This window comes from Gallus gallus, chromosome 1 (genome assembly GCF_016699485.2).
Source record: "Gallus gallus isolate bGalGal1 chromosome 1, bGalGal1.mat.broiler.GRCg7b, whole genome shotgun sequence".
Taxonomy (NCBI): domain Eukaryota; kingdom Metazoa; phylum Chordata; class Aves; order Galliformes; family Phasianidae; genus Gallus; species Gallus gallus.
In genome coordinates, this window is record NC_052532.1 from 183398247 (window position 1) to 183424586 (window position 26340).

General features: G+C 34.5%; 1 protein-coding gene across 9 annotated transcripts in view; it reads right to left on the reverse strand.

Moving 5' to 3' along the window:
• Positions 1–26340, reverse strand: part of CNTN5 (contactin 5) — a 603593-nt gene that overhangs the window by 53105 nt on the left and 524148 nt on the right. For all 9 annotated transcript variants that reach the window (XM_015279880.4, XM_015279870.4, XM_040707026.2 and 6 more), the window contains 3 exon segments: positions 15993–16120; positions 15373–15548; positions 3065–3185 (listed from right to left, as the gene is read on the reverse strand). In XM_015279880.4, coding sequence (XP_015135366.2) covers positions 3065–3185; positions 15373–15548; positions 15993–16120 — 425 coding nt within the window.

The following is a 26340-nucleotide window of genomic DNA, read 5'->3' on the forward strand; positions in this document are numbered from 1 at the left end:
TAAAAAGTTGTTTCTTACTTTAGTATGCAGAATTTAATCACATTTTCAAAGCACTTAGGAATGTATCTAGATTTTCTGTTGAGAAGTAAGTAGCTGAAGGGATTTGAATCTTTGTTTTGCTCAAACATGGTCTTACACATCATTTCTTATCTAACTTTCAAGTGTTCCTGGAAGAGATTAACTAGAAAAAAAAAAAACCATTAGAAAAAAAAAATGTTTGACATGTATTTCATTGCAGCTTCCCTAAAATTAAGAAATGTAAGGTAGTGATTTTGAAAAAGATTTGAAAATATTTTTTAAAAGTTATAACCCAGAGTAAAAAGTTGAAGAATAGAAACTTTCAGCTCTCATTTTTTTTGCATCTCACACACATAAGTAGTTAATTCAGAGACAACGCATCATTGCCTCCATGTAAGTAACTAAACTAAATAATATATATATATATATATGTGATGACATTTACTTCTGTTATTTTGATTGTTTTTCATTAAAGACAATTTTGGAATTTAAATTCTACTTTATAGTGCAGGGCAAGGAAAAATAGCTGTGTAATGGTAAAAGTGCTTTCAGGTTTAGTTCCCTGGGCTATATTCAAGTCACCTTCCAATAGAACAACTCACAAGTAAGGTGAGTTTACAAGATATATATATATATATATATAAGATATATATATATATATATTTGTTAAGGATATATATATATATATATTTGTTAAGGATATGTATACTGGTATACTATCAGTGGTATCAGTACTCATTTTCAAGGCTGCGCTGGAACTTTGCTTCTGTTGGCACTTCCCAGAGTTCACAACAATGTTTCTGGTGTCTTGATTTTGACATGGGTTGTAAAATTTAAAACAGGAAAATGCTTTCAATATGAATAGAATGAAATTATTTTACTGAAAACTGTACTGGGAGTAAATAATAATATGGCTTTGTATCTCACTGACTTTATTGTGTGGTGGCAGTGTTTTTTATTCAAAGATGACATTTTCTTTTGTGAGGTGGAATTATCCAGTATGCTGACACGTTATTGAAGATCTATTACTGATCTGTTTTACTAAGCAAAGCCCAGTATCTCCAAAAGCTAAACTTACAGATGTTAGAAAGGAGCTGCAATTTGGGATCATCAAAGAGTGTCAAATTGTAGGCTACTGAGTGCCCTCATTAAACTGAGATGGGTGAATAAAAAAATATTAGTGATATAGAAATCAAAATGAAATTCTTCTAACAGTATAAGGAAAGATAGATTACATTCTTCTAAGTATTTTGGATTTTTGGAACACTGATGTTCTTGAAGAGTAATCATTAGTGACTCTGCAATGTGCTTTAATCATAGAATCACAGAATGGCCTGGTTTGAAAAGGACCACAATGATCACCTAGTTTCAATCTCCTTGCTACGTGCAGGGTCGCCAAACACTAGACTAGGCTGCCCTGAGCAAATACTGTCACTGTAGGAATTTATTTTATTTATTATGCATAAATTTCATAGACATCTTAAGATTAACTACTTCAGCAAACCAAACATATCGTGTATTTTCTTGGACAATTATCTTTATATCAAGACAAAAGCAGTCACACAATGTAAAGCAGTTTGTGTCAGAGATAAACTTTTCTTACTGCATCCTATAATTATTAAATCATAGAATTAAGGAATGAACATTTTAATCCAAGAATATTCCCATTTAAATTCTATTATAAAGCTGTCACAGTTTTGATTTCATAAGCAAGGTGGCATGGCAATATGGCACTTGAATACATACATTCTGTTACTTCTTATAATGCACTATTTTACATTTATCTCAAACCTCTTCCTCAGATAAATATTTATTTTCTATTTCAAATTTAAGAAACCCATTTATATAACAGGTATTGTTGAAAAAACAATTTAGTAGCTGCTCTGCAATGTCCTAGATAGTAGTAAGCTAAGAGACTTTTATCACTTAATAAATTCCATAGCATTAAAGTTGGCATTGCCTTGCCTACCCATAGAGCCTCCAGCTCTTGTCTGAGGGAGGTAAAAGTAACATCAGTCTTGTATAATGTACAAGGTCGATTCAGATTTCATAAAGTGGCTAAAATGGCATTATGTGCCTATGCTGAGGAAACTGAATGCCACCATCCCAGTAGTGCCATATCTCATAGGAAGTCGATGGTCCTCAAAATGACTTTATGGAAATATTTAGCAGCTACTCTCATCAAAATGTGAAGAGCTCTGCACTCAGCCAGAAACATTCTTTATCATTTCAAGTGTATATTCATCCTAAAAGTGATGGATATGAAAACATCAAATTTAAAGAAGTGATGAAATGTGATAAATACTTTTGAAAGATTATAATCTCTATATAATTTTGATTTATATTTTAACTGAAGTTCATTTTTTTTATCAATGATAATAAAATATCTCTCTCAATTTATTCTTTCAAAAGCCAGGTAATCCACAGTGAGATTGTCCTGCTCTCCTACCCTGCAGAGATCTGTGAGTTTTGGCACTGCAGCATTCTCCAGGTGTATTACTGGAAAGTGAACTGCAAGTTCTCAGCTCCCGTTGTTCACTGACCATACACACACACATACACAGAATGTAGAACACAGACATACTCTGCATAAGGGATTGTACATATGGCACTAAAGCTGGGCTTTACTGCAGGCTAAGTGGTGTCCTATTTCTGGTTTAAGTCCGGCAGAACACTGACCACATGTTACTGTACAAAATCAGAAGTGTTAAATGGAAGACAGAGTAACTCAACAGATTACAAAACTGGGCCCAAAGATGCTGTCAGAATTTGGTGAACATAGTTCCATGTGAGGAAAAAAAAAAAAAAAATCCCTGTCTTATTAAGGGACTTCTACTTCATTGTTTGGTCGCTTTTCTTGAAGGGTAAATATTTCTAAACCATTAAACCTGGGAGGATGCCTTGACCTTAAGGTGAAATGCAGAGAATTGCACAAGAAGCAAAGAACTCATCATACCTACCTACATATAGACCTACATTTGTGCAATTTGTTAAGATTTTATTTACATACCCTGGTGCATTGAGAGGGTGCCTTGAGGCCACTCACCCCTAACGAGCAGCTCAGTCTCATCCGACACGGCGTCTGCTGCAGTCTGGACCCTGCAGCCGTATCTCCCGGCATGCATCAGTAGGATGTTCCTGATCATCAGGTCTGCCGAGGACGCTTGCTGAAACAGGAATGAAAAACCCGTTTAAAATTTAGTAAATCTGTGTGTTCAAGGTAGCTCACAGGGTGTTTTGTGCAGTGTAAGAAATTCACGTCTGCAGCTTTCATCTTACAACATTCATGTGCCCTAATATCCCCTTTTGAGGATTATCAGCAGATAATCAGCACACTGCATTTATACAATTATTAATAAGGACTAAAGAAGAGGATTTGGGGTTTTTAATAACTTTGATTTTGCTTAAAGCACTCCATGGATATTTGCATGCTCAAAGAAAATGAATCCAAGCTAACACAAAGAAATTAATTAAAGAGCAAAACAGAAATATTTGATGTAATCCTTGGCATTGCAAATGTGCTCTTAGAAATGAAAAGGAGTCTTCCTTCCTCTTCTCTACAATGCAGTCATATTTGGAGTATGTATCTTGAATGAAATTAGGATCATTTAAAAGATTATGTTTATTGATCTTTACAGACAAAGGAGAAATTAATACTCATAATTAAGATTTTTGTTTTTCAGTGTTCTAGGCAATGGTAACTACAGCCCCCCAGAATTATGAGCAGAAACTTGGAAGATACAATAGTCATTTATTTTGAGAATGGATGACTTTTTTTAGAAATATCTGTACTATTTCATAAATTGAAATTATAATATCAAATTTTACACATGCAGAACAGTTTTATCTGAAACTTACTAGAGTAAGTTTCATCACATTTCATCATATGTATATAAAAGGAAATCGTTCCGTTAGATTTAGTAAGCACTAAACAGTATCCACAGATACTGTTATAATATTGTATTTGAGGAAAGATCAGATAAGAGTGAATGAAGGCCAGCCTGAGCATATGGTATGGGAATTACAGTTTACTTTCTCAGTCATAATCTATAATAATCCATATGAAAACAAATTATATTTTTATTAAATACAACAATTCATATTATAAACTATTGCATAAACTGCTTTTATATTAGAACAGTTCATTAGGAAGGTACCTTTAAAGTTCATCTAGTCCAACCACCTGGCCACTTCTAGGCTAATCAGTCTTCTCTTAATTTTCATAACCAAGGCAAAATCTCTACCAAAGCACATTCACATGTAAAGAGGGAAAAGAGAGTTGGAAAGTCAAGGCCATTTAGTTTAATTGCTCAGAAGCTGTTAAATATCCTGGCTGCCATCCTCTCTTCCAGAGGACTCATGACTGTATACATCAAAGTATTCTTTGGAAAAAGAATATAAATATATATATATATTTAATATTTGCATACTGGTGTAGCTGGGCAGACAAGCAGACATTGCAAGAATCACTGCTTTAAGTGGAGAACAGTGCAGTAAAAAGGTACCTGTGAAACACTTGGATTTAATGTATGAGTGGAGAGAAATTACATGTGATATGTTTAATACAGATGGATATATGATTAGACATTAGCTTTATTATTATGGATGATGATATTATAGATTCTATTTAGATAACTAGGAGCTATGTCTGATCAGGCCTTTTAAAAAAGACAAAATTATTTGCTGCTCAATAGCATCAAATGTCTTTACTAATTTTGGGGTCCTTACAGAATTATGTAAGACACACATTTCAGAATCAGTTTTTATGTAGTAGGAGTTTGGCAACGTCTAACGGCTGCTGTATTCCTAGATTTCATCCTACTTTTGTAACAAAGTTACATAACATATAGAAAGAGTAAGCAACGGCTTCATTAAGTGATGCAAGTGCTGTTTCTAGGCTCATACTCATCCATTAGAATGTGAGGACTATTCCATATTGACCCTAAATCAACCCTCATTGCTGGGAATGAAGGGAAAGGTGTTAGGAAGGTATTAGAAGATGTAGTAATAAGCCATAATATAATCTTTGTTATCTTGTGTTGATTAATACATAGATTAGTCAGTTCATTCTTAGCCAGTTCATTCTTTAAACTATTGTCAATATAGTGGTGTCTGGATTGTCATCACATTTATCTATGCTGAAAATTAGCTTTGTCTCTGAACTTCTGTTGTCCTGGAACAAAGTCAGGGAAGGAGAGGCTGAGGCCAAACACTCAACGCATGTAAGAATGCACTAGAGTTTTAAATTTGTTCAAAAACAATGAGAATTTGAAAGTAAAGACACGGCAATATCAGTGATTCAAGGTTTGTGCCCCAACCCCACCACTCTCCTACCTTTCTTTTTTCCTGCTCTTGGGTTTGCTTTTTATTAGTGTAAATCTTGGAATAAGGATACTTTTATAATAAGAGGTTCAAGGCTACAGTAAGTTCTGATGGTCAAACTGATGTGCTGGCTGTCCATATCTTGAGCCAATCTCCATAACATGTTACTACAGCTGCTTGTTTAAAATTTACAATTCATTTTTAAAAAATCTACTAAGAAAGAATGTAGCAGAGACTCCATTAAGAAAAATATCCAAGGTTAGAAAGTTTGCCTTCTTTCTTCTTCTTCTTTTTTTGTCTTCTCTCAGTGGAAAATGACATTTCAACAAAATCACTCTTTCCCCTTCAGGCAAGACACAGAACAAGTGAGAAGATGGCAAGTAGTATGGAAAGAGCTCACATCTTGGTTATATGACTCAGAACAGCCTGAGGTATCAGTGACTGTGTGTTCCTATATAATGTCTAATTTTGTCTACATTTATATTTCCACTATATTAAGTGTACATTTCTGAAAGCTGCATGTTACTCCATTAATTTGATGTTCTTAAACAGAGCACATTTTGCAATAGCCCCACCAGCACGGAGTAGAGGGACAGGATCAACTCCCTCTTCCTGCTGACCGTCCTTCTTTTGACACAGCCCAGGATATGGTTGGCTTTCTGGGCTGCAAGGATACACTGCTGGCTCCTGTGCAGCTTGCCATCCACCAGTGCCCCCAGGTCTTTCTCAGCAGGGTTGTGATCTACCCTTCCATCTCGCAGCTTGTATTGTTAGTGGGGGTTGCTACAATCCAGGTGTAAGATCTTGCACTTAGCAAGTGTATTCACTGTTGTTCAGAATAACATTAATAACCCATTTAGCCAAGTATATACTTGTATTTATAATACTTGTATTTATTCAGTATAAGCATCTATTGTGTGGACAATATCTTGTATTTAACTAAGTGAAGGTGGATTTATCAGTCAACTTCTAATGATTGTAAAGAGAGCTAAAATTAACCTTCAAGGCCAACATCAGCTATGAACTTTCTGTAATGCTGAACACATTCCCTGTCTTCATTAACCGGCAGAAAAATAATTACACAGCTACTAATACTATCTGTCATGACTAATGGTTCTTTCTAGGACAACAAATTATTGTGCCATTTATATTATATTCCAGCATATCTCATTAATCAAGTTCAGTGTGGCTCCAGTGATCAGTGCTGTGAGTATCACAAGCACGTGAAGAATCTATTGTTCTTGCTGCTCCAGCATGGTATGTAGTATGTTATCTGAGATCACAATTGTGTCTTTGGTGTATCTAATTAGATTTACCAGTAAGGTGCTTCTTGAACTAATTTTTCACAAGAGCTAATCTCACTTATATATATGTTTACTTTTAATATAAAGATACTTCCCCAAACTAAAAAAGGTTTCAAGGAGCATGTAATATTCATAATTTGCTCAGTGAGCACCATCCTGTTGGATTTGTTTTTTTGCATCCACTACCTTACTGCTAGTGATTTGCAGAGAAGACACGAAACCAGAAAGTAATGTAGTAGTTAATACTTTTTATCCATCCCACCTCCTTAATAAGAAGAAGCTGTATGAGGATTTTTCCTGGCTGTTTCATAAATCCTAAGATGTGAATTGCTTTGCTGTGAAGCAACCTCTACATATGGTTCTTAAAGTGCAGAGAATTTTGCTTATTCTTCCTGTGTGACTGAGTTCATTACCTTGAGCCAGTTGCTAGGAAACCTCCCTGTTAATCTGTCCATTCATTTTCTGAGTTTTTATCTCCAAATCAAGGTGGTTCATTCAGTATCCTACCTTTTCTTTTAAAGTCTTTGCACAAGAACTATATATAAGCTGCCTTCACTTGAAAAGGAGATCACAGTTATAATGCAGAGCCCTTTCTTAGTGTCCATTATGTCTGTTCTTTACTTCCTCCCTATCTCTTCCATGGAAGAATTAAACATTGGTTTGATTATTGCACAGCTCATCACTTCTGTTCAAACTGCAGAATCATATCTGCAAAACATGCATGAAACTTAGAAACCTTACATCATTCTCTCCTCATAATGTCATTCATTTCACCTGTATTCACATCATCTGTTTCTAATATCTGCCATTTTCCACATTGGTCATAGCACTACCTTTTCACACTCCAGCTGCAGTTCTGTGAATGTAGCTCTGTTTTACCTTGTCAAGAGGGACAAAAAGAAAAGGCAGATTAAAATCTTGGATAATCAATAGAGATGATTTTACACTGCATGGCCTGGGGTCTAGCAAGTCTGTATATTACTTGTGTCAAGGATTGGGAATGGGAACTCCATCTGGCCACCATATGGTGAAAAACATTTCCCTGCTTAGAGGAACATATATAAAAGGTTAGTTAGGCGGTTATAACAGACCATGAGACAACAAAAGGTTAAATCAACAAGGAAAGGAGTGGACAAAACTTGACTGCTATTGCAGGAAAACTTCTATGATAAAAGCCTAACTGGTGTTTGAATCAGTTCCTTATTGCAACTGCAGGGATTTGCTGTGGCTGGCCCTCATCTTACTCACTTGTGAGTCAGGTGTGAAGATGCTTTCCTGCAAAGGGAGTTTCTATATAGAAGAGAATGGCTGAGAGGAACCAAAAGCTTGAAAAGATTTTGTGAAGTCACCTTCTGTATAAACTGAAAAGAGTAGAACAATGCTCTGTAATTAAATGGGACAGTGATTTGATCCTAAATAAGAAAGACCACAGCTATTAATGTGACCTTCTTCAGCTTAAGTAATTATTTAGGATATATGGGGATTTTCACAGCTAGAACACAGGTGAATTCCTGACTCAGACATTATTGGATTTAACAGAATAGTGTTTATTAATGAAATTCAGTCAGGCAGAATTGAAAAATGATTTCACAGCTGAATCTTGTTTGTTTGACATATTTGATTAGCAGTGGAGTTTATTTTTGGTGAATTTATCTGAAGTAAAACAATGATCTTACAAGATAAGCTCATGGCAATGTTAGCTTTGTAACATAAACAGTAAGTGAAAAATAACAATACAATAAAGATCTTAAACTATGCTGACAATTTGTATGTATGGTATGATGGATTGTTGGCTTGCAGCCAACCTCTATTCAAAATACTTTTAGAATGATATAAATGCCATTTCATGCAAATTCTCAGCTTTAAGACATCAACCACTTGTCCGTTTGTTGCTCGTGCTGTTTACAAATTGCAAATATCTAATGTTTTTTTTTCTTTAAAACAGGTCTTTGTGTTGATATAAGGATCATGGAAAGCTATATCCCGCCTTTTATCTTTTAACCATATAAAAACATTTGGATCAAAGATTTCCTTATTTTTACTGTTTGTTGTGATTAGTGGTGTATAGTAGAATAAGAAAGGCAGTATATTAGCATCCAGGCTGGTACCAGGTGATTATACCACCTGATTACATATTTTACTTTGTCCCTGATTATAAGAAATTGTAAAAGAGACGGTTCTCAAATTTTCAGATCTGTGGAATCCAAAAGAATCTTCCAGTGGGGATGGGGGCCCTTCCAGAAGCAGTGTTTCTGAGTACTTTGCTCTGTGATAACAGGAATAATGAAAAACTTGTTTTTTTGCCGGGGAAATACTGGATAGGAACAGATGTAGGTGTTGGAGTGAACAGAGAGGACATTAAATTGTAGCCCGATTTGCCGCAAATGAATCTAATTCATTGCATTGAGAGAAGGTAGAAGAAGAGATGGAGCTAAATGAGTACTGGGAGTCAGCGTCTCAGGTACTAGAGTAGATTTGTAAAAAAATCATGGATCAAGTTTTTATTGAAAATTGAAAAGAAAGTGATTTAGGAAAAGAGCCTAGGAGCTCAGTCAAGACTGAATGATTTATATGATACCTGTGCTCTATTTGAAGATGTAGAAAGAGGGGAAAAATAAACCATAAAGACATGACTTGAATGTAAGAGTGGTGACAGCAACGGATGAAGAAGTCAGAAATGAAAGTAAAACCCAGTGGTAAGAATTGTGCCATTTAAGAAGACACAGGAAAAGGAAACATGAAGAGTAGATGTGACGGGTTGCATTAGCATGTGACATAAAGGAGATTGTGACAACCATACTTGGAGAAGGAAGCAGGAAGTCCAGGTGATTTTCAGGCCATTGGGAACTTCCCAGAAGATTCTGCCATAGCAATACAACTGGGATTTACAGGTGCAAGGCTATAAGATCAGAAACAGAAGAGCAGCAGCATAAGAAGTGCAAGGGAGAAATATTGCCAGAGATGATCAGGAACAGCAGCTTGGGAGCAAGATTTCAGAATTGTATGTAAAAAACATGCTGCACAGAAGTCTTAGTATTAGGCTGTATTAATCAGATGCACAAAGCACCAGTGGTGCTGTTACAGCCCAGATTAACATGAGGCCAAGCAGTTAAATGGTCCATCAGCTGCAAGTAAATGGGAAAGAATAAAGAATGGCCTGTTGAGAAATATCTCGTATATACTCTGGATTTTTTTTTATAATATATTTCTTTTAAATAAGGAAAGGTAAAAAATACTTTAATTGAATAAGCCAGTACAAAATTGATTTGGGTGTTATTTTTAGTAGCAATCTTTTTTTTTTTTTTTTTTTTTAAATACAAATCAGGATTCAGGGAGGTTAAGAGACTCATGTCCAAAATGCTCAGTTATCTCACTGCTCCAAAGTAAAATGAAAGAGAACACATGCTATTTACCACCTTCTCTCACTCTTTACTCATAGCCAAAACCACAGGTATTTGGGAACACCAGTTTACACACTTGTTTGATTCTGGGAAATGTTCACTGTTCCATTCTAACGTGGCATGCAGACATGTCTGCAAATGTAAGCTGTTCACTGGGACTTTTTATAGCCTGGAAGTAGTGCACTGTAAAGGGTTTTGTTAATCCACATTTTTCACTGTGTTCAGATTTTGGTTTGTAGCTATCACAAAACAAATAAAAAGTTTTGACAAATCCTTATTCCAGTTTGTCCTCTCCTTGATACACAAGAAATTTACATTACTGCAGGAAATACTTCAAAAGACAAAGTATAATTTCATTTGGATACTGCTTCAGATCTTTCAAGTATTTAATTGCTGTAGCGTGACAAATAGGAAAATTCTGGTACTGAGAACAGGGTTGAAGCATCTGGATATCAGATTAATTGGATCTCCATTCTATGTTTTCCAACCACTAGCCAACTACTGCGGCTATTTGCAATGAATTGGATATAGCAGTATTAGCTTGAAAGAGAGATAGAAATGTCTCTTCTACAACACTGTGGCCAACTATTGTTTTCCTTTGGGGTCAGTGTTAAAGTAGGGCCCTATTTAATTAGTCTTGTTTGTTTTATGTCAAATAAAGAGTAAAGACATTATTAATAGCCCGCTGTTTTAATTGATTCCACATAATGTAAAACATACTGGTGCCTATCTGGAAAATGATAATTAAATTTTATTCTTAAGTGAAATGTAATTGTTGTACTACAAAAAAACTGAGGAGAGAAAGGAAAATGTAGGGAAAGATGCTCTCCCATAGTTTCTAGGTTATTAGATTGAGGTCTTTAGTGCTAGCTGTCCAGTACTGTCCAGTCCTCTATAGCATTTTCTAAGCAAAACAGTAGATTTTAACTCACTTCTGTGTGGATAAATGACCACTGTAAAATACAACTTGACAGTTTATGTTTATTGCTTCCCATGGTTGCTGTTTCAGTTAAGACCAAAGACCAAGAAGATACTGAAACTAAAACACTTTCCTCAGCCACTGAGTGAAAGACACTCATGCAGATCAAGGTGAGGGACTCTGAGAGAAATGCTGCTGCTTACCTGTATGTGGATGACCAAAATAAATCATTGTGCTTAACTGCCATAAAAACAATATCAACTTTCAAATATAAGTTTGGAATAGGGATAGCTGGGGATACACACAGAATCATATGTTTTTACCTAGAAAAGTGATACCTCCTGGAGAAAATTAAGGTCAATTAACTTAATTGGAAGCCTTAAAAAAGAAAATTCTGAAGAGGATTTTGACTGGCATTTCTAGACTTGACAAAAAAGAGTAAGATAGAGAATCAAGGCTACCCTAACAGAAACAAGAAAGTTTATGTTTTCTGCACCAAAGTGTTCACTTGTGTTCCCAGTAGGAAATCTTGTCAGTTCAGACTTCCATGCAAAGTCTTTTTTTTTTTTTTTAATTATTGGGACTACCTCCTCATAGACCCTGAAATGTTATAATGTCTTTTGGTGGATCAAGTAAGATTTGTATGATGCCAAAAGACCCTGAATATTTGTATCCCATTGAATGATAATTGTGCTACCAAACGTATTGTAGAGTTAAGCATGCAAAAGATTTGGCATGCCTTCCTGTCTTCGAGTGTAGACTGCAGCAATTACCCCAGTGGATTATAGTTTCTTTTCTTTAATATTCCCTTTATGCACAGCTTTGTGCAACTTGACAACTGTACAACATTTATCCTCTTGCTAGACAAGTCCCCGAAGTATTAGCATTGACATAGGTATAAAATCTTTTGGAGCTAAGTAAATAACAACAAGGACACTTTCAATTTGTATAAAAATTACTTATCAATCTGGAAAATGATAACAATTATTATTATTATTTGTAATAAATATATATAGGTTGCTCCAAAAGTAATGCCTCCTAGTTAGTTATGGAAACTAAAAGCAATTACCAAACTATTTGGTAGAACAAATTCTCAAAATAGCTACAAAATACTATTTTTCAACACAATCACCATTATTAGCCGTGCATTTTCCATCAGTGATGGACATCAGCCTGCATGTCATGCTAGTAAATATCTGCATGGTCATCTGGAACATGGCTTGCCTTACATGGCACTGTTGCCACTGCTGAAACGCCATTCACCACTTTGCTGTGCTCACACCACTGTACAGTCTCCATAAATTCGTCACCATTGATGAATGTCAATGGGTGCCATTTTTTTCCACGAGGGAATTCAGTGACACCTTTGCTTCATATGAACTTCCATGTCAGACACCATTTGTCAGACGATCCCTCTGCTGCCATCTGTCACACAGTAACAACGTGTAATGGAATATTGGTGGGAAGGTTCAACCTCTACAGCCCTACCACCACCTGCCTGTGACACTGTGAGCCAACATAATAAAATTAGACCTTACTTTCAGAGCAGCCCCCATAATTTAAAAGCAAGCGAAACAATATATATCAGATAAGTTTTCCAATTAATTGTAATTACTAGGGAACACAAAATTTTACTAAGTGGAAATTTATCTATGACCCAAATAGATGTTACTTAGGTGATAGTTTTTACAATATTGCACTAAGCATTAGAATGTTTATCATACTTAACACCTGGAGCTGCCATGGTGAAAGTGCATACAGTGCAACTGGTGTTGAGAAGCTGAGAGTAGTTTCATTATTAACAAAGTCCATTCAAATAATATTCAATTTGTCAGGCTTTCAAACACATAGACTGAACCCAAATCAGTCTGAGCATTTTTCATCTGATGAAGAATCAGTGTGTGCAACACAAAATAGATGTGTAATTATAGAATGTCATGCACACAAAGGATATATTTTTCTTAGATGTACTGAAATGAAAAGCAAATTGAACATGATCAACTCATGCAATAAAGAAGTATTTTTTCAAAGAAAATAAGGGATAAAAATTGAATTCTATTATATTTTAAGAGTTCTTCAAGTTCTTTTCACTGCATTCTTAAAGTGATGATTTTAATGTGTATGTCTCTTTGAGAATGGATGGATTAAAGATAACTTGATAGGATAAACTGAAGAGGTTTATTTTGTTTTTCTTTCCTCAACTACCGTGTCATATCTCAGGTTTTAATGAAAAAAATATATTTTTATCCTCTTGGCTAATTTACTGTACAAAAGTGATTAACAGAAAGGTAAATGAGGCTCTGCAAGTGAATAGCTATGGGAATTATTATTGGATTTTCTCCCTAAAATGGCTGTCACACAGCCGTACACAAAAAATGTACTCTTTGCACAGTTAATACAGTGAGGTTTTGCATATGACAATTCACCTTGATTTTGTGACAACATAGGCGTAAAGATATGCCTTTTGGTAAGCAGCTCTTTGCAAAGGTTTTTACTACTGATTTTAAAGAGGGAGAAGGATATATCAGATGATACTTTCAACAGGATATAGAAAATTTTGATAAGGGCTGTCCTAATATGGTTATGATTTAGTATCTATGTATTGAAAATGAATATTTATCCTGTCAACTCCTGCCTGTGAGCACGTATCACCAGCCCTTTACAGTTCATCCAAGTTCTAAAAAACAGAAAATAAATTCCTTGTCTTATAATGATTTACAAATGCAAGTAAATGAAGCATGACATAGCAATATCTTCTGTGAGCAATCACACAAAGACAAAATCAAGCTAATCCTGTTTGTAAAATATAAAATAAAAATTAAAAAAAAAGAGTGCCTAACTTCATTGTGGAATTTCTTTAAAGCTTTATAGTATTTTATTATTTTAACACTGATTTAATAGTGGCTAAGCAGTTCTTAATTTTAATATATTTTACAAATTATTCTTGCCTTCTCTTCTTTCAATTCATATTTATTTTATTTTGCATTATTTTATTTTGTATTATTTTGTATTATTTTGCCATTTGTAAAAAAAAATATACACTTTAGGAAAACATTTAGGAAATGTTTCAGGCTTGTGTGACTCTCAAGATGGCAAATATTTACTCATTAAACAACTTTTTTTTTTTTCTACTTCATCATTTAGATACAAGTATTGGCTCCATTATGACTGCATGAATATTTCTCTGGATATAGGCCCAGTATGTACTACTCCAAATTCTCCCTTTGAACAGACCTTATTTTTATAAATTTGATGGCAGTTTCTAGAAGAAATGCAATTATGGAAGAATACTTCCATAATCTACTTATTCCTGAGTACATATAAAATTTTAATTCAATTAAATTAACTTTACTTTTGTATGAGAAATGGCTTTCTCAGTGATTAGAAATTCCCTTCAACATAGGAAGGCTAAAATATGCTGAAGAAACTGTGTAATACATTTATATTTGAAATTTTGGGTAAAAAATCTCAAGTTAAATTGTATTTATAGGGCATTTTCTTGAATCATATGATGTTGTAACCTTGTAGTTTAAAAAAAAGAAAAAAAAAGTTTTCCTTCTTAAATATTTAGTACTGGATTTTGTGTATTGGACTTTGTTAGATAAAGATAAGTATGCTAAGAACCTTACACTAAGGTATGCCTTGCTAATCTTTTTCCATTAAAAGACTTATTAAATCAAGCCAAATTAAAAGACAAACAGACAAATCACTAACAGAAAAAAACCCACACATATATATATACAGAACCAAACACCAACACTCACATAAAATGAGTACAGTATGATTTATTTAAAGCCAATTAGAAGTGAATTGCAGCTGACAAGTTTTATAATGTAAAGTTAACTTTTCTTAATTGTACTTAAATTTGAGACAATAACTTAAAACAAACATGTTTTCACTACTTTATTGTACTATTATTTGATCACATCAAACTGTTTTAATTATAGGGTAATGTATAATTTGTGTGTGTACTTTTCCAAATTATTTTTGTTCATTTTAATAACAGTTGTACAGCTAGTAACTACTTTGTGCAGGGAAGTGGAAAATGTATGTTCCTTACTATTCAGATATCAAAATGTGTACTAAGCAAGTAAAAGCATTCGGAGATAAGGATACTTCTACACCCATATTATTTGTGAAAAAGGAATTAATGCTTATAGAAACATGTTTTCCATATTAAAATCATTAGAATCATACAAAGGGAGTTGGATTTAAATTGCTTTCTGTTCCCTCAGAAAGATCATCAGATGCCTTGCTGCTAGCATGGAGGCTTAACTCTTGTGACCTGAAATCTTCCTCTCCTCTCCATGTCTTTTCAACATTAGTGAAACAAGTTATCTTATATAACGTGCAAAAGCATAAAAATTCTTATCAATCTGCAGTGCATAAAATATGCATGTTTACTTACTGCCTTGATGCTTTCAAAGTGCCCATCTTCTTTATCAAAATCAATTGGCTGCCCATTAAGTGTCCAATAGAAAGTGACATCTAGCGTGCTATCATGAAGGGCTTTGCAACTGAGGACGATGCTTTCTCCAACCGTTAACTCTATCTTCTTGGGAGTCAGCTCTATTCTTGTAGGTTCTTGAAATATAGAAGGATTAAGAACATTTAGTTGGAAGTCTAGTTATAGAAAGACATCAATATAATATCTTTGAGTTCTTTATTCCCATGCAGAAAGGGGTATGGGCAAAATGAGTTTGTGAAACTGATCCATGTTAAAAGTGGTATTGATTTTTAGTTATTTTGTTTTCTTCTGCTTTATTGGTAGAATTATTTATGATCCAGTTGATGTAAAAATTTAAATTTTTAAATTTAAAAATGCTAAATTTTTAAATTCAGCTAAAATTTAACAGCTGAACTGTGCAATTTCATGCAGTGTTTGATCAAAGAGAGGTTAACCTGCTAGTTTGTTTTAAATGGTCTCTTATTCTGTTTGTACAGTGCTGTTGTATGCTTGGCTGGAGATTGTAAGCAATAAGGAAACAATGGGAAATCATCAAAAACATTAAAGTATTTTTTTCATACCTTTAACAGATACTGATGCAACAATTTCTGCTGACCCAAATACATTTACACCTCGGCATGAATACCGTCCTTCATCAGACTTGGAAGCATTCAGAATTCGCAAGCTTCCTTGTGGAAGAATAGTTACCCTGAAAAGGAAAAATATATGAATATAGCTCCGGTCCTAGCAGACAAATTCCATGATTATATCTTTCAGAGTTAATAAAGAGGATAGAGGACTGCTGCTTCCATAACTAAGGATGATGAAGATGATAATTTAATTTTCCTCTGTTTTAAAAGAGCAGCAATATACCCATTTTACTCCTTCTCAATCCTTAACCAAAAAGTTACAGGGAAGCATCAGTGGATTAGTATCCTCTGACACGTACCAGTGGTGAATTCTAATGAACCTTTTTGTCTTTAAAGTTTCACTTCTATATTATTGTCAAATCAAATTTCAATATCAAGCACAAGCTATTTCATTCAGAAAAAAAAAAAAAAAAAAGACCTTCAAAGTCAAATCTGAGAAGAATAAGTAAAATGTAAAAGGGAACTGGAAAAAAAAGAAAAGAAAAGAAAAAAACCCATAATATTAGTTGTATCTGGTCAAAATGTGATTTATGATATTGCTACACAGTATAGCATAGGCACTTTTTTTTCTTTGTAGCTCAGCTTTTTTTTTTTTCCTTTGCACCTTGATTCTTGTGTGATTGCAGTTCCACTACATCTCTATGTGAGTAACCCTGCTGAAGTATACTCATCAAAAATGTGCAGGTGTTACATTTAGAAGTTTTAAATTCAGTATTCACTTAAAATATTAGTCATAAAGAACATGAAGATACATAAAAGTGAAAATTAACATGCTTTAGCTGTTCTAAAAAAAATTGTTTTTTATGATAAAGCTGCAGCCTTGGGAGAATAGTAAAAAAACAATTGCCTCTCTTCTGTGAGAGGAGAGCTGTTAGGGTAAATAGTACCTCTAACATGGCATGTAAGCCAAGCCCTGCTTGGAGATATTGCACATTCATTCTCAGACTGGGTGGTGGTTAGGGAAGGCCCTCTGAAGGACATGTGAACTGTGGGTTGAAGTTCTCCAGCTGTCATGGACTCTAAAGACAGATAATCCTCAAAAAGTACTTTCAAGCATCACATAGAAATGGATGAGTTGAAATGCTTCCTTCTCCTGTATTTTGAAAGTAAGGTAAGATCTGTGTCTGTATTAGAGAAACTATCTATGGAGGTGGGTGGCCCGTTCCACCCATGCTTGGATTTTTAGATGTAGCTCTCCAGTGAAGGCTTTCTGTCTGTTAAAGCTGTGGCAAAAACTCCTTCTGCTGGGAATACTGACTTGAGGTTAATGGTCATGTATCATGGAGAGTATAATGTCATAGGTTATTCTTTGTTTCAACAGAAGTAGAGCTCTCACTCTTATTAACAAGTCTGAGTTGAACTCTTCAGCAACAAACAAAGGAGAAGGTAGTCCCCCCTTTGTAGGTGGGACAACTTAAAGTGCAAAATTAACTTCTGCTTAAATTCAGAGTTATTCAATAATGTATTCAAGCCAAATTGCCACTATATGACTGTGCATCTTTTTTTGTTGTTGTTAAGAAAAAAAGATAAAACACCCTCGTCTGACTGTGATAAATGGTGTTTTATTATATTAAGTTTATAGAAACAGTAATGGAAAGAACAGAATTCCATTCTAATGAAAAATATACTCCATTTCAGATGTAAAACCAGTCACTACTCTCAGCAGAGAGATAGAAGAAAATAATAGCTTAATAGATTCAAAGACGAATGGAACAGAGGAAGGACATGTCAACAACAAAATTCCCTAGTGTAATAGAATGATATATCTCCCTTCTTGTTCTAAACAAATATGTATCAGTATTTGAATGATATCATTTGTCTAAAGTTAGTTTTAAACAAAGCATAATTATATTAGACAAATGCTTTTTTCTTTTTAATGAGAGTTCAGAGTCTTGAGCTTCCATTTTTTTTTCTCCATTAGGAAGGCCCAAAATTTTGTTATGTCACATCTGAAACTTGTTTTACATCTGAACTAAAAAGGAGTGCATGTTTCACTAGAATGAAATTTGATTTGGGAAATGATTGGGATGTAAGCTTCCTTCATTTTTTTCCTGAAGTAGACTTTTGTGTATTTCTTCTTAAGACACACTCTGGTCAGTACTCTGAAGACATTGTATTATTAGTATGACAGTAGCCTTTGCAGAACATTTGATTCTGCAGTAATCGTTTTCATCAGTATACTGTCAGCATCAAACAAATGAACTGACACTCCTATAATGTTTGCAAATTATAAAATCTTATACACAGCATAAGTCCTGATATGAAAGTGTTTTTCGTTCTGATCTTGGAGGAAAATAAAGTTAGATGAATATGGAAAATTATCTAATGAGTCTTATGTGTACTATCAGATAAATTTCTATTTAGCTAAAAGGTCTTGCTATCTATGAGGAAAAGAGTAATTGCTCAGTCAAAGGAACTGCAAACATATACGCTGGTGAATTATTTGACTCAGAAATTTACTTTCCTTAAAATGCTTAGCATTAATTTGCTCTCCGCCTTTTTTGTGTGTTTGGGTGAAGGCCAGAGGCTTGTTGTGATGGAAACTGAAATGCTTTATTTATTCATATAACACTTTCTACACACAGCAGGAACTCAGGCTTCTCCTCCTTCCCTGCCAATACTTCTGTCATGGAGAGACCACCTGTGGAGTGTGTCGACATATTTTAATAAGAAAATTCCATAGCAAAAGGCTTTTTTGTATCATAAATAAAAGAGTACCAAGGACAGAAGAAATGAAGTTGGGGTAGATTTAAGGATAATTGAACACTTCAGGAAAAAAAGCTAAATTATTAATTTATTAGAAAATTAGGGAAAGATTATGATTATAGATGAGAATATAGAGATTGGACGGATGAGAGATAAGCGTGATAGTGTCATGGTTTCATTATTTTTGATTATTTATTATTGAGATTATCTAAATTTAAGCAAAAGTCATTGTAAACATTTAAAGGAGATATACATTGTTCATCCAAGGTCTGAAAAAATTAGCACGAGCTTGCTGTAAAAAAGAGCTTTTTTCTAACTAACAGTAGGGAGAAAGAAAGAAAGAAAAAAGTCTTAGAATCAATAATTATGTTGGTTTAACATCAATAGTAACTAAGATTTTTAGCAGAAATATTTGTAAAAAGTATTATCAGAATATGACAGCAAATGGACAGGAGATAAAATTCAACAAAATTTAACTAACATACTCTTGGCAGTGCTGGATGGCCATAATGTTTAATAAATGAAATATTTTCTGGAGAAAATAAATGCAAATTTCATCTTTCAAGGATTCAAAGATGAGGCTACTGAAATTTACAATTGTTTCAACAGAAAATTTTTTTAAATTAAAAAGATTTAATACAGAAATTTGAGATGATTAAGGAACTGGCTGAACACTTAGATATCTCAACCTGGAACTGAATCTCACCTCCGAACCTTGAGTTAGTTCTCCAAACATAAGCGCCTACTATAATCTAATGCCACTTAAGGCACAAAATCCCAACTGCTGTTCTCATCAATGGTGTGGTTCAGAAGTATATTCTTTCATTGTTCCACCTTATTCTGGCTTTGTCTTATAACACAAAACAGTATATGACTACATTCACTAAACTTTTTTCAGTTGAAACTGGGAGGGATTCTTGAGGAGTGCATCAACTTTCAGCCACACATATGGAGGATAGTAAGGGATTAGAGCTATTGTGGAGAGAAGTCCTGAATTAGGCAGTATAGATAGTATTAACATATTGCCCTACTGGTCCATACTACTTACACATACAGAAATAGCCCAAAGGTATCAAAGACAACTTCACTGGTGTAAGGGATAAGCCTGGACAATGTCCCAAGAGAAAATAAAGCCAAAAGAAGAGGTAGATGTCCCTTCCCTTAATTTGACTGCTGTCTCAACGCCCCCTGGAAGAGTCCAGGACAATGCCCAAGAAACAGTTATGTTATGGGAGGGGGTCTTGCGTTCCCTCCTTTGAATTGGCTGGTGTCCATTTTCTCAACCAATTCCAAACAGGGGCTAGGTAGGGACTGTCCCTTCCCTTTTTGCTCTCATCACCCTCTTTCCCTTCACAAGCAGGACATGATAATATGCTGATGAAAGTGTGAGAGGACTTAATCGTTTACAGCACAAATATAGAGGTTTGTGTGCCTGCATCCTTTCAAGGTCTGGATGTGAGCAGGAGTACTGAAGAGGCTCTCAAATGTCAGTAGGATTTTGGGGCAGGGTCAGGTGGGGGAAGGAGCTGACTCGAGACCATAGTACAGTGCTAGAAGCAGTTTGAAGAATTAAGGGATATAAGTTGTGTTGCTGATGGTGGTGCTGAGCAGTAATTCGATGACGGTCTTTGACATTAAATGCCTCAGAAATCAATAAAACACATGCTTTACTGTATACTATATACCTGTGAAGCTAAAAATACTCAGTAGATAATGAAAAGAGTTAAACTGAAATTGAATGTGAATTTCAAAATGCATCTGATACCTGTGTATATTATACTTTTCCATTATGATTTTATTTGAAATACTGCAAATGTTGGATGTAAGCTTGCAATGCCTGTGGTTTCCTTGTCTAGAATATCAGAAAACTAGGAAGTACATGTGAGTAGCATTACTATGAAGTCAGCTTTGCTAATTGTAGCTTAACCCAGTGAACTAGTTTGAGAATTATTAGAAAACCATAAAAGCATGCATGAGAGTGTAATTTTTTTTTCTTTAAAACTTTGGGATTGGACTTGGATTGACACTAGAAGGCTGGAAAATGCTCAGTAATTACAGTTTTCAGACAATATTTTCAATTGAGTATTTTCACTCTAAAAATATGTGCAATCTACTCAAGTCTACTTGCCAGCAGAAACACCTAAGATTGGAAACTTTTTTTAGTACATTTGTTAAAAAGAAGCATTAGCTCACAGAGATCAGCACTTTCATCAGTTTTACTCTTCTTTTAAAAATAAGGCGTGTGGTGGGCCTTAGGAGCCTTAAAAAGATGTGCTGTTTTGTCTGGAAGGTTCATACCATTTGCATATGGGAAATTGATTTGCACTGGTGTATAGAAAGATATTTTCTGAGAAATGTTGATGGAAAGCTGAAGAGTAGAAGCCACACTCATACAAAGTGTTGTTGTTTGCTTAAAGATGGTGTTTGTAAATCCTCCATTTGTCAACCAGAAATGCTTTCTCTTAGTGTTGACTGGCATAGAGGTAGAGAAAACTGATGATGGGATGAACAGAAAGGGAGGTGCACACAAGTCTGAATTACAGAGTTCAGGTTCCTTCGGGCTTGCTGAGATTTAGAGAAGAGAATCAAGTAGAATACAATACTTAAGAGTTGCTCATATGTGAAGCAGATTTGTGGCATAAAGAATTATACTTTAATTCAGAGTTCTCCTTCAGAGTTCTTCTTCCTTTCTACTGTTTTGTGCACAGAAAGATTGTGACAGTGGCTGTAATCTTTTGTCTTATTTTGAGGGAAAGGATAAACTAGGAGAATGTGCACTTTGTTTTCGTATAAAACAGGGAGGTCTATTCTGCCTGCCATATTGTTGATAATAATTTTCCCTTCAATTAGTCCTTATGGATAAATGAAATGCAGTAATAGACCATATCCTCTTTTGCTCTTCTGCATTACATACAATACATTTGTTCTATAATATCTGTTACAATTCAGTAAAGAAGTTCTCAGATATTATCTACAGCCAGTAGAGGACATACGGGTTTATAGGATGGAAAATCTCATCACTCTTTATCAACAGAGATCGTTTTACCTTGACCCATCATTGTCAGGATGTGCATTTGCTCTTCCTATCACATATGAAATCTGCGAGCAGAGAATTCCAGCAAGATTAAGATAATGAGAAGTGTAAACCAATTTTGATTCTGTTTTATCATTTATAATAGATTCTCAGAAGAAGAAGTACTGACAATGTGGTTATGTTTTGTTTTAAACTCTACGATGAACACTGGGATCCATATGTTGAAGGAGCTGAGAGGTTGAATAGAGTTGTAATTGCTACACATCCATCAAGATCTTACTGGGGAACAATAGAAGAGACAATGCTGGAAATGAAAGCCAGACAGCTTTCAAATATATTTAGAGATGTATGTTTTTTGAAAAAAAGAAATGCAGTATAAAAAAGCCCACAGAAGAACCAATTATGTGAGTATGTTTTGAGACGAAAAAAGAATTAGCAACAAATAGTTTAAGTTTTTTGTGTTTCTATACTTTTAATTCTTTTGGTTTTGGCATTTTTGACATTTCCATGCTGAAGTTATTTTTGTTGGACTAATAGTAATCAAAGCAATCAGGGGAAGATTAATGAGAAGAGTTACTCAAAAACTTTGCAAACCTTAACACATGGACACTGGGTAAAAGGAAATTGTATGTCTTTTTTTTTTTTTTTTTTTTTTTTTTTTCCCTTGCATTTCTCAGTGGGTTCTAAAAGCAGGAAATTGGTTTGTGTGCATATTGGAGAGAAGAACTTTTAAGATGCAAATGCTGAGAAGCTGCTGTGACTCACTTAGCCTGTGGCCCTTCGCAGTGTTCAGATCTGAGCAATCTGTCATTTCACATTAGCTTGGATATAGACCTGTCAGTATTTTCTAATGTAGATTACAAGGAATCAGGACAAGTATTTGTAAATAGCTGAAACCTTTATTTCTCCTTGAATGACTGTGAGCTCTCTCATTTTTCTGTGTGTTCTCTCAGTCTTTCATAATAGATGTTCAAGCCTCTACATCTCACAGGAAATGGATATGAGTTATTGCTATAGTAAAAAAACTTAAATAACCACAATGCCAGTACTTTATATAAATGTTTTATATTATCACAGTAGATGGAGTTTTTCATTTAAATATTTTTGACCTAATTAGAAAAAAGATGATGCTTGGCCCTCTCTCTTGGCACAACACTGAATAAATTGGATTTTCTTCAGATTTTAAAACATTTATAATGCTGCAATTCCTGTGTGTAATGTCCTAGGTCATGAGAATATGCTAAGATTTATCATTAATGTGCTGTAAGCTACTTCCAGCTCTATTTAATCTAATCTATGCAAACTGTCCTATGGTGAGATTTTTCGAAGGAGGTACAACAGCCCCTTTCATTTTGTTCTTTCTGTTTGCTGTATAGAAACATCTGCACATGAAAAAGGGACATGGTATCTATATATACATGTTATTTAAATTGACTGGCAAGAAAATGCAATCTTTGTTCTAAGAATGGGGAATAAATACAATTTCTGAAGTGCTGTTGAGCAGTAAAGGCTGGAAACCACTGATATGTCAGAATTAACGTGTTCTCTCAAAGTGCTTTTTCTCTCTATACAAGTGGACCAGTCATTATCAGCTTTAACAGTGCCATTAGGGCTCCTACTCAGATCAGTATTTCAGCACAGTTCTATTTTAATAACATCATGTCAGTGATGACCTGAAGGTCTTAAATTCAAAGCATTAAAGTATTGAATTCAAAGACTAATTGTAAATGGAGAACAGATTCAAATCTGTGACATATTACCTATAAATGTAAACAAATCAGTAAACTTTTTAATTATTTTAGTTTTCACTATTGCCTTTAATAAAATAGATCAATTTGTACACATCAAATATTTAGCTGATACCTTGCAATTCTGCTCTATTGTGTTGCCCCAACATGTGTTTTGCCTTGCAAGAATAAGGGAAACTGGAAGAATTTCTCAAAATTTATCTCAAGAAAAGTGTTCCGGAGGGTAGGAAGGGCTACTTAAGGTCATTCTGCTTTATTCTAACCTAAAATTTATTTTGAATCCTTTTTTATAAGATATGTTGGGCTTAAGACAAAATGCATCTAAACATTTTAAAATGACTGAAAAAAGGATGGAAACATTATTATTAGTATTATTACTATTATTTACTATATTGTATTCCTGATACATTTAAAAACTATATTAATGTTTGAATAAATAATTTCCTCTTCTTTACACAGTGTCTCTATGTGATAAATATTTTGTACTTTTAAAAAGTTTTCGCTTTTCGAGAAAAAGGCTTTTATTGTAATATTTTTTTCCATGTTCCTAAGTGATAGCAATGAATTATTAACTTATCATATTTTTATTAGAAGCTTTAAAAATAATAAAGTTCTTGTAGAATTTCATAATTTCCCCAGGAAGAAAAAGAAAAATTAATGGAGAAATTTTAGTTCCTCTAAGATTTTTCTGTTTTTCACTCATTAGAAAGACAGCTTGGGAGGCAATGTATGCAAGTAGTAAAATCCAGACAGAGTAGGTACTCAAGGGGGCAGACATTTAGCCATTGTACAGTGAAGTAGTTTTATTCAGCCATAGGGATCTGTTTCGATTTATACTGGGTGAAGACAGTTCAAAACAGCCAAACTATCCTATGCTTGAAGTGGTAACTTCAGCAATGTAATACGAACAGCTGAAATATTTCCATATTATCCCACAGCACAAAAGCTTTAATTTCATTAAAATGTGATTCTTGTGCATTTTAAGACAGTAAATTAGATGTTTACATTGGAAGTATTTGTATGCTCAGGGCAGCATTCATCTAACTATAGTATTATTATTGTAACGTTTGTATTAACGTCCAGATAGATGGAACCTGCTTCACTGATTTGTATTCTACAAAAACTCTGCAAGAATATTAATGGCAATTTGTCTCTCCAAGGAACACAGAAAAGAAAGTTAATCTTTCCTACCTACTTGAACAATAATTTTGTTAGAGATACTATTTCTTTTCCCATGTGAATAGGAGAGTTTGGTAGAAGAGAGCTGTTAACCTTTGTGTTAGACCTCATACTCTCAGGAGAAAAAAAGAGGAAAAAAGTGCAGTTGACAATTACTTAATCCACATTGTTTAAGCACAGCCCACTCTCCCTTACTTACCTGTGCAGTCAGTTATTTGCATTAATTGGGATCAAAATGCCATAGTCTCAAACAAGATAGCCAAGTACCAGTACCAGTTGCTGACTACTTGGAAGGGCGGCTACCAGATATGGATCAAATCAGCAAAAGGGTTTTGAATCCATCTATATGCCCCAGGGGGAGGACCGAAAAGGGATAGGATTTGATCATATGATCTCTGTCCCTTTGATATAACTCACTGAAACAATCCCAAAATATGCATCTGATTTTGTCTAATTTCTCCTAGAAATAAAAACTACGATGAAATCAGTATGCTCACAGTATGTGAGGACTAAGATCATTTTAAGGATCTACTGGTCAATGTACTTATGTATCATTCCATTAATTCTTCATTTAGTACCTTTGAATTAGAGGATATTTTACAAAATTCTGCTTTCAACAATGTCATATGTGTAATCTCAATGTGATCTCTGTGTGGCATTATTAACTAACCTGTGAATGTGACTGAAATGTACTAGCTTTTTACATTTTATGAAAAACAAAACAAAACAAAACAAAAAAACAGCTTGATCTGCAAATGTAGACACCTTGAGGGAAGGAGAGGTCATCAGTTCAGTGGAGGTATAGTTTAACAGCATCAGACTAGCACAAAACTGCTTCTAGACTGTGGGAATTGTAAGTGGGACTTTGCCACAATGGACATATCTTTCTGTTGCCAGTCTTGGGGTTAGCAGAATTCACTTAGCATTCTGGAAGAGAATCTTGTATTACGAATGGTGAAATAAAACCTTTGTTTTCCCCTCTAGAATCAAAAGTTGATATATGGCCTTTTAACCAGGAAAAGGCAGTTAAAAAGACATATGTTCCTTTCAGAGAACTATACTGTCACTAATATTAAGGGTGAAAATGGTAAAATTTTCTTACTGACAAACAATCCACTGATCAGATTCATTTAAACTTAACAGATTCAGTTTACTTTGGAATGCCTGGCACTTTAGCCGTGATTCAAAAGATTTTGATTATATGTTGCAATAACAATTCAGTTGGAATTGCTTCATATTATAGGTGACATATCTATCTACAACTGCATTATTGTGCATGAAAGGAACAGATGGAATTACTCTGCTGACATAAGTTCTGTACAATAGGGCATAAATAATAATAATGATACAATGAAAACTTTTCAGTGACTGTGCTACTCCTCCAGCCTGCTTCCAAAGAAAGTTCTTTAAAGGTGTTTTAGTGTGGAGTTTTTTGCTATGTGGAGTGAGATGGTCACAGATCTCTTTCAGAGACGCACACAGGCTCAGCAGCCTGTGCTCTCAGGCTCATCCTATTTTATTTTATGCACAAACCCTCCATGCATAGCCTCTACTGTCTGTCAGTGCACTGCTTTTGCAAAGATACTGTGTTGAAATAGTCACACACTCCAGA